Source organism: Theropithecus gelada, chromosome 5, assembly GCF_003255815.1.
Source record: "Theropithecus gelada isolate Dixy chromosome 5, Tgel_1.0, whole genome shotgun sequence".
In the NCBI taxonomy this organism is placed as follows: Eukaryota; Metazoa; Chordata; class Mammalia; order Primates; family Cercopithecidae; genus Theropithecus; species Theropithecus gelada.
In genome coordinates, this window is record NC_037672.1 from 165,754,535 (window position 1) to 165,768,295 (window position 13,761).

Here is a 13,761-nt window from a genome sequence, read left to right on the forward strand (position 1 = left end):
AAAAAAAAAAAAAAAAAAAAGAAAGAAAAGAAAAGAATAATCAGGGTGTTTACTTGAGCCAAAGACTAATTGTAATTGTGCCCTTTGAAAGGATAAATTACCCTTGTGACAGGGACACAAACCAAGGTGACAACTCTATGAAATGTTCCAGAGCAGTTGTTCTAAGTCCCTTTAAGAGTCAAATATACTGAGAAATGCTTCCCAAGGAACAGGACTTATTCTACAGTGAACAGATAGATATTTTCTGGTCCAAGGGAACTTGTGGCTGACTTTTAAAAACCAGTTCTCTGCTCCTCTGTTGAGATGACCTGTTCTGACCTTAATGGTCCCCCTATCCCCTGTTTCTTTCTCATTTGTGCTGAGAACACAGCTCTCAGTGTAGTCTACCTGCAAAAACACAGTGGTGCCTTCTGTCATCGAAGGCTGCTCGTCAGCACATAGTTGTGCAATGGTTTACCTCGCACAGGCTTACAGTAATAATGGGAACGTGTGTGTTCCCAGTCCTTGCTGATGTAACAGAGACCTCGCTGTCTTCAGTTTACCTTTAAGATGACTTCAGAACCTAGCTCTTCTAGTTCTCAGATGTAAGGCTGTAGTCAAATGCAGAGAACTTTACATCTAAAATTGTATAATTTGTACTTGTCCTGAGGCTGACTTTTTACATATGGTCTGATTTCACATGGCTCTGACACAAGTCTTCTTGACTGAGGAGGGGAGGGGAGAGAGAAATCAGAAGTAGAGATAGACAGTACATCCATTCACTCATTTCAGAAATATTATTTGAGTGTCTGTTAACAGCACTGTGATTAACAAAGGAGCCATGGTAAGGGAGAGACAATATGAAAAAGCAATAGCAGAGTGATAGATGCTATCAAGAAAACAACTAATGGGACAGGCTTAGTCAGGGTCATCCTTTCCAAGGAGTCATTAGGCTGAAGACTGATGATAACAACCCCAGGTAAAGCAGTAGGAGGAGGGTCCAGGCTTAGGAAAACTAGCAAGCTATGTATGTGTTTGTTAAAGGATTGCATGGTACTAGAAATCGAAGTTATAAATAATTCCTGTGGTTCTTACTGTCTCAGGGTCTCCCTAAATATCAAAATCAGTTCGTAAAGTCTAGTGTTATCTTATTTGAACTTCAGGGCAAATGACTAAAAGGGACCAACCTAGAATAGCAGGTTTTAATCAGTTGGCATATTTTCCACTGTAGGTATCAGAAAACTCAACTACAAGGAGATTCGATCTACAGGGTTTACTGACTTATGAAACAAGTCTGGGGTAGAGCAGTTCCGTGGTAGGTTAAGACAGTGCCCCCAAAACATTATCAAGGCCCAAGTACTCTCCGTCTTTTCAGTCTATCATCATTGGCACATTTGGGTTCTCCTTTTACAGTTATAGAGTGAACACTGCCGCTTTTGACATTGCATTTCTGACACAGTGATATCCAGTGAAAGAAGAGGGGCATTTCTTCCTTCTGTTTCTTTTCAGAGATGAGAGAATTTTAACTAGAGCACCGCCACCCTCTCACTCCCCGCCACTCCCCCATTCTCATTGGCCCAGGCTATATCGCATGCCTTTGGCCAAGCTAATCACTCTCCAGGGGATTGAGATCATTTAAATTGGTGTACATTAATTACCCCCTGAGTTTGGGGAGGGGGATCACGTTTCTATAAGCACATTGAAGGGTGAACACCCAGCAAAATCAGGAAAAATTCAGCAAGGAAACAAAGGGGAGTGGCGAAGAGGAAAGAACGGCTGTTGGGAAGACCAGGAGCACAGGCCTCAGGAGTGCCTGGCATCGTGACTTAGGAGGGACGGGGGCAGAGTCTTTACAGGATCCTCAGAGTTTCTGCTGCATACTTAGTGGCTGTTTTGTTCCCAGCACTGGTGGGTGAAATGGTGAACCCACTGTTTAGGTACATTCCTTAGCCTTACTTGTGTTTTCCACTGTATCAGTGAAGTGACATGAGGCACACAGTGCCTTGACACTTTGGCAGTAAAGTTTTTTTGCTTGTTTGTTTTATTTTTTTTTTATATTTATTTTTTTTTAGACAGAGTCTTGCTCTGTCGCCCAGGCTGGAGTGCAGCGGTGCGACCTCGGCTCACTGCAACCTCTGCCTCCAGTGTTCAAGCAATTCTCATACCCCAGCCTCCCAAGTAGCTGGGACTATAGGCACCCACCACCACATCCAGCTAATTTTTGTATTTTTAGTAGAGATAGGGTTTCACCGTGTTGGCCAAGCTGGTCTCAAACTCCTGGCCTCAGAGGATTCACCCACCTTGGTCTCCCAAAGTGCTGGGAATACAGGTATGAGCCACCACACCCGGCCTGCAGTAAAATTTTTAAACTTAGAAATATCTTATCATGAAGTATGTAATATAAATAAGGAACTATATACAATTTATATGTATACTTTAATAAAATGAAACTCTTACCCATTTCTAGTACCTTTGAAGCCCCTATGTGACCCTCCCCAATTGCATCCACTACTCTCCCTGAGAGGTAACTGCTACCCTGAATTTCTGAGTCAATCATTCTCTTCTCTTCATGGTTTTACCATGTATGTATGCTCCCCCTCCATTTCTTTCTAAAACTTTTGCATATATCACCTAGAGAACTTGTTAAAACACAGATTGCTGGGCCCCAGCTCTGAATTTGTGATTCAGTAGGTCTGGAGTGATGCCAAAAATCTGCATTTCTAACAACTTCAGGTCATGCTAATGCTGCTGGTCCAGGGACCACACTTTGAGAACCACTGCTGTAGCAGGGGACTGGTTTGCTTTTGCCTGTTTATAAATACAAGTATATCATATATATTCTTCTGTCACTTGCTTTTTTTCCACTGGAACTTTGTTTTTGAAGTTCAGCTTTGTTGATATGGGTAGCGATAGGTCAATTCATTTCCCCATTGCTTAGTATTCTGTTTCTCATTAATTTTTGTCCACTGCCCTGTGAGAGAAAAGGAAGAAAAATAGGAAGCAACTTGCTTAAGGCACCAACAGAAGTGATTCTGTACCCCCCAGGCGTCCAGCACCAACGACCCTTGGTTCACACAGCTCAGGTCATTGTTGCTGCCTTTGGAAGGAAAGAGGCAGTGAGTTATCACCTGTCCTAAGAGCCCTGGGCTCACCAGAAGTTCAGGAGGCTTTGGGACACCAGGCACAACAGGACCCGCAGACCTCCCAGAGCCCTCTTGTATAAAATAGACCTCAAATAACATTGGCCTATCCTAATCAAATCAGATACAAGGGGATGGAAGGGAAGGTAACAAACTTAATATTGATTTCAAATGGGCTAGGCACTATTGTTGAATAATGATTACAAAGCACTAGAAGACTGAATAAAAGTATGATAGAAATACGTTCACTTTCAACCTCTCAACATTCATATGTGGTATATATTTTCCTGTCAACATTCATATGTGGTATATATTTTTTTAAAACTCGCCCAAGGTCACAAACTTAATACAAGATAGAGTCGGATTTTAAACCTAGGTCTACTTACAAATCATATCATTCTTTCATTTTATGCTGCCGCCTTGCTGAGACTAAAATGTAGGCCTTCGCCATCCTTGGCATCTGCCTACCCACTAAGGCATACTCCCCTAATGTATATGAACCTTCTCTGAAACCTGGATCTAATTAGTGTTACCTGAACCAGCTTTCATGGTTCTTTCCATAATAGTTGCAATAGATGTAGCATAAAAAAGAGTGGGAGGACATGCTGACACCTTGCACTGTCTTTGTTGGACTTGAATGTTTGACTTGGATTTATATGCCTGGCGACTAACTATATTGCCTTGTGTTTTTGTCCTGCAGAGGATTTCCAAAGAAGGCCAGTAGAACTGCTAGAATAGCCTCCGATGAGGAAATTCAAGGCACAAAGGATGCTGTTATTCAAGATCTGGAACGAAAACTTCGCTTCAAGGAGGACCTCCTGAACAACGGCCAGCCGGTACTGATAGATTTGGGACCCGGACTTGGAATATTAGCTACCCACATACCTTTCTTCCTTTTTCTAAGACTTAGGCTCTTGATATTTGTCCACAACATTATTATTATTATTATTATTATTATTATTATTTTTGAGACAGGGTCACACTTCATCACCCATGCTGGAGTGCAATGGTGTTATCACAGCTCACTGCATCCTTGACCTCCCAGGCTCAAACAATCCTAAGACCCCAACCTCCTGGGTAGCTGGAACCACAGGCACATGCCACCATGCCTGGGTAATTTTTTGTTTTTGTGGAGACAGAGTCTCCCTATGTTGCCTAGGCTGGTTTCAAACTCCAGAGCTCAGGCTATCTGCCCGCCTCGGCCTCCCAAAGTGCTGGAATTACAGGCGTGAGGCATTGCACACAGCCACATTATTTTATTACCCTTGAATCTCAACATTTCTCTTAATATTAGCATTTGAATCCAGAGACAAAAGAGAAAACGAAAGGCCTTCCTTCTATTCAGTCTTCACTGCTTTCTCCTATGCATAAAACCTTTCTAAGAATGAAGAGAGTAAGTGGGAAAGAAAGGAAGAAGGAAGGGCAGATATCTGGTTGGGAGTGGAACAAATGAGCAATGCCAATGGTATTTAAAAAAAAAAAAAAAAGAAGAACACAGGGATTCCATTCTGGCTGACAGGGTTGGGGAGGGATGGAGAAGGTGTGCTTTGGAATGGTTTATATAGTATCAAAAAGAGAATTTGTTTTCTATGGTATATACTGCTTATACACACACACAAAAATCTAGAGAAACCATTGGGGAAGTTCTGTTCTTTTCTCTTGGACTACTACTAGACATTGATTCAGCATCTGAAAGAGTAAAGGCTGTTCCAAAATCTTATTCTGGTTTGCTAGAGCAAGACAACTAAACTGTAGGAAAAAAATAATTATTTTACAGCTGCAGAACTGTACAGTACCTAAATAGATTTGGTAAAATATATAGATAAGATGTTTTCTCCACTGGATTTAAGTCTTTCCTCATCAGTTTTTTGGTTTTCTTTTTCCATCTCTTTTATTGATGCTATTCTTTTAAAATACTCTTTTCTTTTTAAAATACTATTTCCAGAATATTTTAAGGGGATGGGAAAAGCAAATCTAGGAAATAAGACATACCAGGTAAAGGAGAAGAACCTTCTGTAGCTTTATTAAGGAATTATCACTGGAAAAATTTGCCTGGCTCTTAAGTACAAAAAAAAGGATCTTTTTGTATAAAATCTCCCTTTCACACACCTTTTTCAGAGTAGAAAGCTCTCTCTAATTATGTTTTCTGAGAATTTTAATTATCAAACATTGATAAGTAAAACTGTGAGAACAGACCACACTTGAATAGAAAGGTGGAGAGCAGAGGAGGGGTGCTGAGTGCTGATTTTAGTTATTAGGGTATCTTAATCTGATTAACAAAGATTAAAATTTGAATGAAGTTTTGTGTTAGTTACTCATTTCCCTGAGTATAGAAGATTTTCACAAAAGGAAAATATTTTCTCCCTGAAATAAGTGATTGCATGTGTAAATGTACATACTCTGGAACTTTTCCCTGGCTCTGTCAACTAAAGCCTTTAAAAGATTAAAATAAATACATATGGGAACTTTTTCAAGCCAGGTAAGGCATCACTCCAGTTTTTGTTTTTTGTTTTTGTTTTTGTTTTTTTCTGGCTATTTATGTCAGTGTTCCTTATGGACTAAGATTCTCTTAAGGTAAGACTTCCATAAGCTATTGGTCAACCCACATTATATATATTGTATGTATATTTATATTCATCTGTTTAGCAGTGAATAACATTCACAGTAAGTTCCACAGGTATCCACATTTGAGAGCTTAAAATGACAAATAAGGTTTCCCTTTTTAGAAAATGGGATTCTCAACCAACTTTTTCCTATTATTATATATTATTCTCTTTCTTATTTTTGGTGTCTGTAGACAAGGGCTTTTATAGCCAGATGGCATAGTGACTTAGAAACAAAACTGTGAGGTATATTTGGCTTCTAGTGGTAGCAGGTGCATTCTGGTGAAGGAATAGATATGAAATTGGTATTTCTGCTTATGAGGGACAGAGTGGAAATCACTTCAGGCCTGCCTTTGATGTGTTACAATTCCCCATGAAAAGATTAAGAAAGCTTTTTAAGAGATCGGGTATTTAAGACTCTCTTTGAAAACTGAATTCACTGATTTTTTAAATAGGTGTAAGAAAATTAATTTAATAACATAATGGACTCAGATGCTTCATGCAGCACTCAGACTCCCACCTCTGCCTCTTCTTGTCCTCTGCCCTTTCTTTATTAAGTGAAATAATTTGAACTGCAGGACTATCTGTCATTTGGCATTTGACTTGTTTCACTTCCCGGTTTCAGCTGGGATTGAGACCAGCAATTACTGGAAATTATAAATTTACCCAACATATTTTCCTGATTAGAGAGCTTCCAATCAAATTTGCATTTATATTTAGAAGTTTGGAAGTTTATCTGGAATAATTTCTGTACATTTTTTAGATTCTACCTTACCAATTATTCTCTTATTTCTAATCAAATACTTGCTTATAAAATGCCCCTGATGAGGCAGATGGTGTCTGAAAGTTCCTTCCAGACCTGTAAGACTAAGGCACTTTAGAATGAGTATTCAAGAGCAGGTATCACCCCAGTAGTCACACAAAAATGCTGGCATTTCTTATGTATGAGAATGGCATAGGTAAAATGGTTTGGGCCAATTCCAAAGTGCTAGCTGTGAGATGCAAGAACACTACCACTTTCTTTGCCTGATGGGCAAGCAGTCTGCTTCTGAGTCAAGTCAACCGAGCCCGTTAGCTTTGGCAAGTGTCTTGCATAATCCTGTTGCTAATTCAGCCATGCACCTCATTCTCTGTGGATTATAATAATTGCCTCCAATCCCCTACATTACACAGCAGCCTGGGAAATGCTCTTAGAGGTGAGAACCCCATCATTGCCAGCTCATCCAAATCTTCCTTTAGCTAACGTTTACTGAGCACATACTGTTAAATGACTGATAGAATTATTTCCATTAGTGATACCCATTCTTTTCTTTTTAGTCAGTTTATTCTCCTTTGAGTATCATTCTCTTTTCTCTCTCAGTCAGTATTAGAGATGACTTGGCTGTTCTGAAGCTGATGGACGGCTATAAAAATAACATTTCTTTTAAATTGTATTTTGCTGTTTTAATATCTTTTTTTCTATGTTTTTCATTAAGGACATGACAAATCTTTTCTGTGTGGTTTCTGCCTTACCGCTTATGGCTCACTTTAAATTTGTGCTGTACCAATTGGTGGCTCTCTGGATTAGGCCATTAGTACTAGAAAGGGAGGTAAAAAGGTAGAACAGCTGAAGCAAGAAAAAGAAAATATGCAGGTATCTGAAGCTGGAGAGAGAACAGTTACAGAAAATCATTAAAATGTGTTGTTTTTTACTCTTTTTCATAGGGCAATACATATTTGTGATTTTGCTAATTTTGTATTTTTTGGGACTTACTTTGTTTAGAGGTTAACATACGAAGAAAGAATGGCTCGCCGACTACTAGGTGCTGACAGTGCGACTGTCTTTAATATTCAGGAGCCAGAAGAGGAAACAGCTAATCAGGTACACCATGTTGCTCTGGACTTCTTAGGGTAACATTTATTATGTCCCCTTTTTCCATCTTCCTTATGGATACTGTTTTTGGGATTCATTCTGTGGAAAGTAGAGGGCAAGTCACAGAAAAGCAGTATTAATATCATCAGTCAACCTCACAGCTAATTTTTATTGAGCACATACTATGTTAAGTGACTGACAGAATTCCTTCCATCAGTGATGCCTGTTCTTTTTACCTTCTTCTTGATTATTCTCCTTTCCAGTACCTTTCCATTTTCCTATCCTATGTTTTTTGCAAAATAATTTTGTGTGGAGAAACACATTTTCACTGACATTGTTTGAAATAACTAGTGAATACTTCCCATTAGAGTTGGCCCTTGAACAACACGGGAGTTAGGGGGACCAATCCCATGCACTGTTAAAAACCCACATATGGCCAGGTGCAGTGGCTCATGCCTGTAATTGAAGCACTTTGGGAGGCTGAGGCAGGCGGATCACAAGGTCAGGAGATGGAGACCATCCTGGCCAACATGGTGAAACCCCGTCTCTACTAAAAATACAAAACTTAGCCGGGTGTGGTGGCGCATGCGTGTAGTCCCAGCTACTCGGGAGGCTGAGGCAGGAGAATTGCTTAAACCCGGGAGGTGGAGATTTCAGTGAGCTGAGATTGTGCCACTGCACTCCAACCTGGTGGTACAGTGAGACTTCATCTCCAAAAACAAAAAAAAAAAGACACATACAACTTTTGACTCTTCAAAAACTTAACTAATAGCCTACTGTTGACTGGAAGCCTTACTGATAACAAAGAGTTTATTAACACATATTCTGTATGTTATATGTATTATAGACTGTACTTTTAAGTAAGCTAGAAAAAAGAAATGTTATGAAGAACATCTTAAGGAATAGAAGTTACATTTACAATTCATTAATGGAAGGTGGGTCATCATAAAGGTCTTCATCCTCATCATCTTAAATTAAAGTAGTCTGAAGAGGAGGAAGAAGACGAGGGGTTGGTCTTGCTTGTCTCAGGGGTTGCAGAAGAGGAAGAAAATCCATATATAAGTGGACCCATGCAGTTCAAACCTGTGTTGTTCAAAGGTCAACTGTTGAGCCTTAATATCTAGTCAAAATAAAACAGAAAATATTATCTGTTTATCTTCTTTCACATATATACAGATTCTCTTTAACTTAGTATGGGGTTATGTCCTGATAAACCCATTGTAAGTTGGAAATACTGTAAGTTGAAAGTGCATTTAAGGCCGGGCGCAGTGGCTCACGCCTGTAATCCCAGCACTTTGGGAGGCCAAGGCGGGTGGATTACCTGAGGTCAGGAGTTCGAGACCAGCCTGACCAACATGGTGAAACCGTCTCTACTAAAAATACAAAAATTAGCCAGGTGTGGTGGTGTGCGCCTATAGTCCCAGCTACGCGGAAGGCTGAGACACAGGAATCGCTTGAACCCGGGAGGCAGAGGTTGCAGTGAGCCAAGATCGTGCCACTGCACTCCAGCCAGGTGACAGAGCGAGACTCCATCTCAAAAAAAAAAAAAAAAAAAAATGCATTTAATACACCTAACCTACTGAACATCATAGGTTAGCCTAGTCTATTTTAAATGTGCTCACAACACTTACATTAGCTTACAGTTGGGCAAAATCATCTAACACAAAGCCTATATAAAATAAAGTATTGAATATCTCATGTGATTTATGGAGTACTGTACCGAAAGTGAAAAGCAGAATGGTTGTGTGAGTACTCACAGTACCGTTACTACCAAATGCTTATTGCTAGCACAAAAGTTTCACTTAACGAAAATTGGAAATCTTGCTGCATTCTTATTATTTCTATTATTAGTCTTCACATGTTTTTTTCTACCATTACAGGACATTGGTTCTCCTCATGCTTCTGTAGGGAGTCCTCTGGATGGTCAAAAGGTTAAGCTTTTCACCTTTCTTCTTCTTCCAGTCTTTCACTGTGTCTATTTTCTTCTGTTCTTCCTGTTTTACATGTGTTTCTATCTTTTCTGTCATATATTAATTATAAATGCTATGACCAGTGTCTATTTCATTTAATATCAGATACGCAAAATTACTGCAACATGAGTTTTCTTGTCATGTATTTACCAGCTTGAATTTATTTATTTTTATTTATTTATTTATTTATTTATTTTTGAGATGGAGTTTTGTTCTTGTTGCCCAGGCTGAAGTGCAATGGTGTGACCTCGGCTCACTGCAACCTCTGCCTCCTGGGTTCAAGCGATTCTCCTGCCTCGGCCTCCCCAGTAGCTGGGATTACAGGTGCACACCAATATGCCTGGCTAATTTTGTATTTTTAGCAGAGATGGGGTTTCACCATGTTGGTCAGGCTGGTCTCGAACTTCTGACCTCAGGTGATCCAACCGCCTTGGCTTCCCAAAGTGCTGGGAATACAGGCATGAGCCACAGTGCCTGGCCTCCGACTTGAATTTAATTATGTCATTAGTGGATACTCTGAACATTAAAGCAAGAAAAGTTTTTCATTTGTTATACCTTTCTATGGGGGAAAAATGTGCTAATTCTTCAAGTGATTAATTTGATAGCAATTAGATGAAGCAAAACAACTTGTGGTATAATTCTTGCAGTTTTATTCATACTGTTGTACTTCTTCCCTCAAACCAACAAACTGTTTTTTAAACACTGAGTAACTTCTTTAAGAGGAAACATCGTTAAAGTCATCTTTCATTTAATATTAAATAGGGAATGTTTTACGTAGACTGCCTTGTCTTCATTGCACTTTTTCTTTTTTGTTTTGGAGACAGGGTCTCACTCTTGCCCAGGCTTGAGTGCAGTGGCACAATCACGGCCCACTGCAACCTCAACTTCCCAGGCTCAAGCGGTCCTCCCACCTCAGTCTCCCAAGTTGCTGGGACAACAGGCATGTACCACCATGCCCAGCTATTTGTTTTTTTTAATTTTTTGTAGAGATGGGGTCTCACTTTGTTGCCCAAGCTGGTCTCAAACTCCTGGCCTGAAGCAATCCTCCCACCTTGGCCTTCCAAAGTTTTGGGAATTACAGGCATGAGCCACTATACCTGGCCTTTATTGCACTTTATAGGCAAGGAAATTGTAGGATCCACCTTCATCACCATAGGAATGTTGATGGATTGTTTGCTTTTGTGTTTTAGGCAAATTTTGACTAGACTGTCCTATTTTTTCTTCTAAAGATGGTGGGTTCCTAGCAGCTGCAGAGCTGAGGAGGAGGCCCTTGCAAGGCAGGGATTGTTATAGGTGAAAAAAACAAAACAAAACAAAACAAAACATGGTACCATTTTTTTCCATTATTCTTTTGCTAAAATTGTATTAATATGGCAGCTGTTTGCCACATGTACTGTTAGCCTTCTGGAGAGATGCACCACCCTGCATCAGCTTTTACCCTACAGAAGGAAATCAGCGTTCCATTATATTTTATTGTTATCAACAGTTTAGGAATACATAGCTTTGCTTTTGCCTTTTTCTTTCCTTCCCCTTCTTTGCCCTTGCCTGAGAGAAAAGAAGGGAAAAAAATGGATCTTTCTTCCCCCGCTCTTTTTGGATGATAGGACTTGAAGACAATCTGCAATACCATATAAACTCACTTCCAGATGTTTTTTGTTTCATATGCAATTGAATTGGGCTCAGACTGTGTTTTTAAGCTCTATGGTAAAAATACCACTGTCTTCTAGGTCCTTATTGGGGGGCAGGGATAGACTTGACACTTTGTGAGAAGGGATTGAGTCTGCTAACTTAAACTTTCCTTGATACAGGAATACAAAGTCTCCAGCTGTGAACAGAGACTCATCAGTGAAATAGAGTATAGGCTAGAAAGGTCTCCTGTGGATGAATCAGGTGATGAAGTTCAGTATGGAGATGTGTCTGTGGAAAATGGAATGGCACCATTCTTTGAGATGAAGCTGAAACATTACAAGATCTTTGAGGGAATGCCAGTAACTTTCACATGTAGAGTGGCTGGAAATCCAAAGCCAAAGGTGAGCTGGGAACATGGCTTTTTAAGAGTCATTCTCTGAGGAAAGGTTTAGCTTCCAAAATATAGCATGCTGGTAGGAGACAAGAGATACAAATGATCTTTCTCAATACCCACGATATAAAGGGTTTTAAATATTCTGAAGTTCTGGGCCATCTTCAGGAGGCATTAGAAACCAAAAAAGGTGGTGGGGGAGTGGAGTTTGGGTTTGAAGAATAGAGTACAGAATAACTAACAGGGAGCTCTTCACACACCTATATCATTTATTCCTCATTGTTACTACCAAATCGCAAATAACTAAACTGAGTTCTGTGAGGTGAGTTTCCAAGGTTAGAGAGCTGGTGAGTGGCCAAGCCTGCATACGAACCCAGTGCTCTGTACCATACAGAGAAGTAATGCTCACCACTGGTTGTGATAACTTACAGTCTTTAATCAAAACACCAAGGCTGCTTCTATTAATATTTACAGAGGGAGGTGGGGTGAGGAATATTGTTTAGAATGGATAATGACAAATTCTGATACCATGCAGGACTAGGATGACCTGGATGGGAGCCCTCCATGCAAACATATGGAAATGCTGGATAAGGAGCTGCCCTCTATTTAAAGGAAGGCCTTAGAATCCCTGTTTACTAGCCCAGCAAGGCGATAAACAGGAGTACACTTTTCCCTAGAACTTGAGTGAAAAGAATAAAGAAGGCAAAAAATTAAAACCTCTAAACTACACTATCATATGATAGGGAGCCAAAGCTGAGAAATGTGAAATTTAGTGCTGGATGATTAAAATTCTTAGAAGCAAGCAAAAAATTGCCTTATATAAAGGTAATAATATGTGAAGAAATAACCATGAGGAGAGTTGTGTTAGGCCATTTTTGCATAAAGGGATTCCTGAGACTGGGTAATTCATAAAGGAAATAGGTTTTATTGGCCAAACATGGTGCCTCACACCTGTAATCCCAGCATTTTGTGAGGCTGAGATGGGTGGTCAGGAGTTTGAGACCAGCCTGGCCAACATGGTGAAACCCCATCTCTACTGAAAATACAAAAATTAGCTGGGCATGGCGGTGGGCGCCTATAATCTCAGCTACTCAGCAGTGACCGAGATCATGCCATTGCACTCCAGCTCGGGGCGACGACAATGAGACTCCGTCTCAAAAAAAAAAAAAAAAAAAAGGTTTTATTGGCTCACAGTTCTGCATGGTATACAGGTATAGTACTGGAATCTGCTCCTGGTGAGGCCTTAGGAAGCTTACAATCATGGCGAAGGCGAAGGTGGAAAAGGTGAATCACACAGCAAGAGTAGGAGCAAGAGAGAGAAGTGGTGGAGGTCCCAGACTTTTAAACAACCAGATCTCATGTGAACTAACTGAGCAAGAACTTACTTATCACCAAGGGGATGGTGCTAAACTATTCATGAGGGATCCACCCCCATGATCCAGTCACCTCCTGCCAGGCCCCACCTCCAACATTGGGAATCCCATTTCAGCATGAGATTTGGAGGGGACAGACATCCAAACCATAGTAAGAGTCAATAGTACAAGAAACAGAAAAACAGAAGGCCAAGTATTACACGATATTGAACAATCTTAAGTAGCCTCTAAAATAACTTTAAAATGATTGAAACAATTTTAAAAAGAATGGAAACTATAATGAAAGAACAAGAATACAAATTTATAAAATAAGCATAGAGCAATGTACTCATTGAAATAAAAAGCTTAATAGTGGCATAAAATGAAAGAAGGAAAAGTGATAAAAAAATATACATACCTGACACTTTTAGGTGTTAATTTCCAATAGCTCCATGCCTTGTTTTATTTTTCCACTATGGCAGGTTTTACCATCATATTCTTTTCTTAAAACTGACATGCAACGCCAAAGTCAAAGATCAAAGAAAAAAGCCTTGAATTTTCAAACCCTATATACTTTCTAATAAAATGGGATTTTTAAAATAAACTCCATTGTTGTAGAAAACTTTTTACAATATTCTTGGCATAATTTACGTTAACAGCTGTGTATTCACAACATGTTATCAAAGGCATGTATTAAATTTGTAGCTTATGAATGAAATTCAACAAGGAATTATATCTTGAACTTCCAAGATATTCACAAAAAGATTCTACATTATTTTCAAAACTTACACAAGACTTAAGATCACTGATCAAGTTCTAAGATTATTGATTCTTATAGAATACTA

The 13,761-nt window shown here is 39.6% G+C and overlaps 1 protein-coding gene across 5 annotated transcripts in view; it reads left to right on the forward strand.

The window, feature by feature from the left end:
- The window catches only part of PALLD (palladin, cytoskeletal associated protein), a 436,926-nt gene that overhangs the window by 395,727 nt on the left and 27,438 nt on the right, over positions 1–13,761 (forward strand). For 4 of the 5 annotated variants that reach the window (XM_025384606.1, XM_025384604.1, XM_025384607.1 and 1 more), the window contains 3 exons: positions 3,820–3,955; positions 7,485–7,583; positions 11,353–11,574. In XM_025384606.1, the coding sequence (XP_025240391.1) occupies positions 3,820–3,955; positions 7,485–7,583; positions 11,353–11,574 (457 nt within the window). Of the gene's footprint in view, positions 1–3,819; positions 3,956–7,484; positions 7,584–9,454; positions 9,506–11,352; positions 11,575–13,761 lie in introns of all 5 variants that reach the window. The other variant, XM_025384605.1, reaches the window with a different exon arrangement.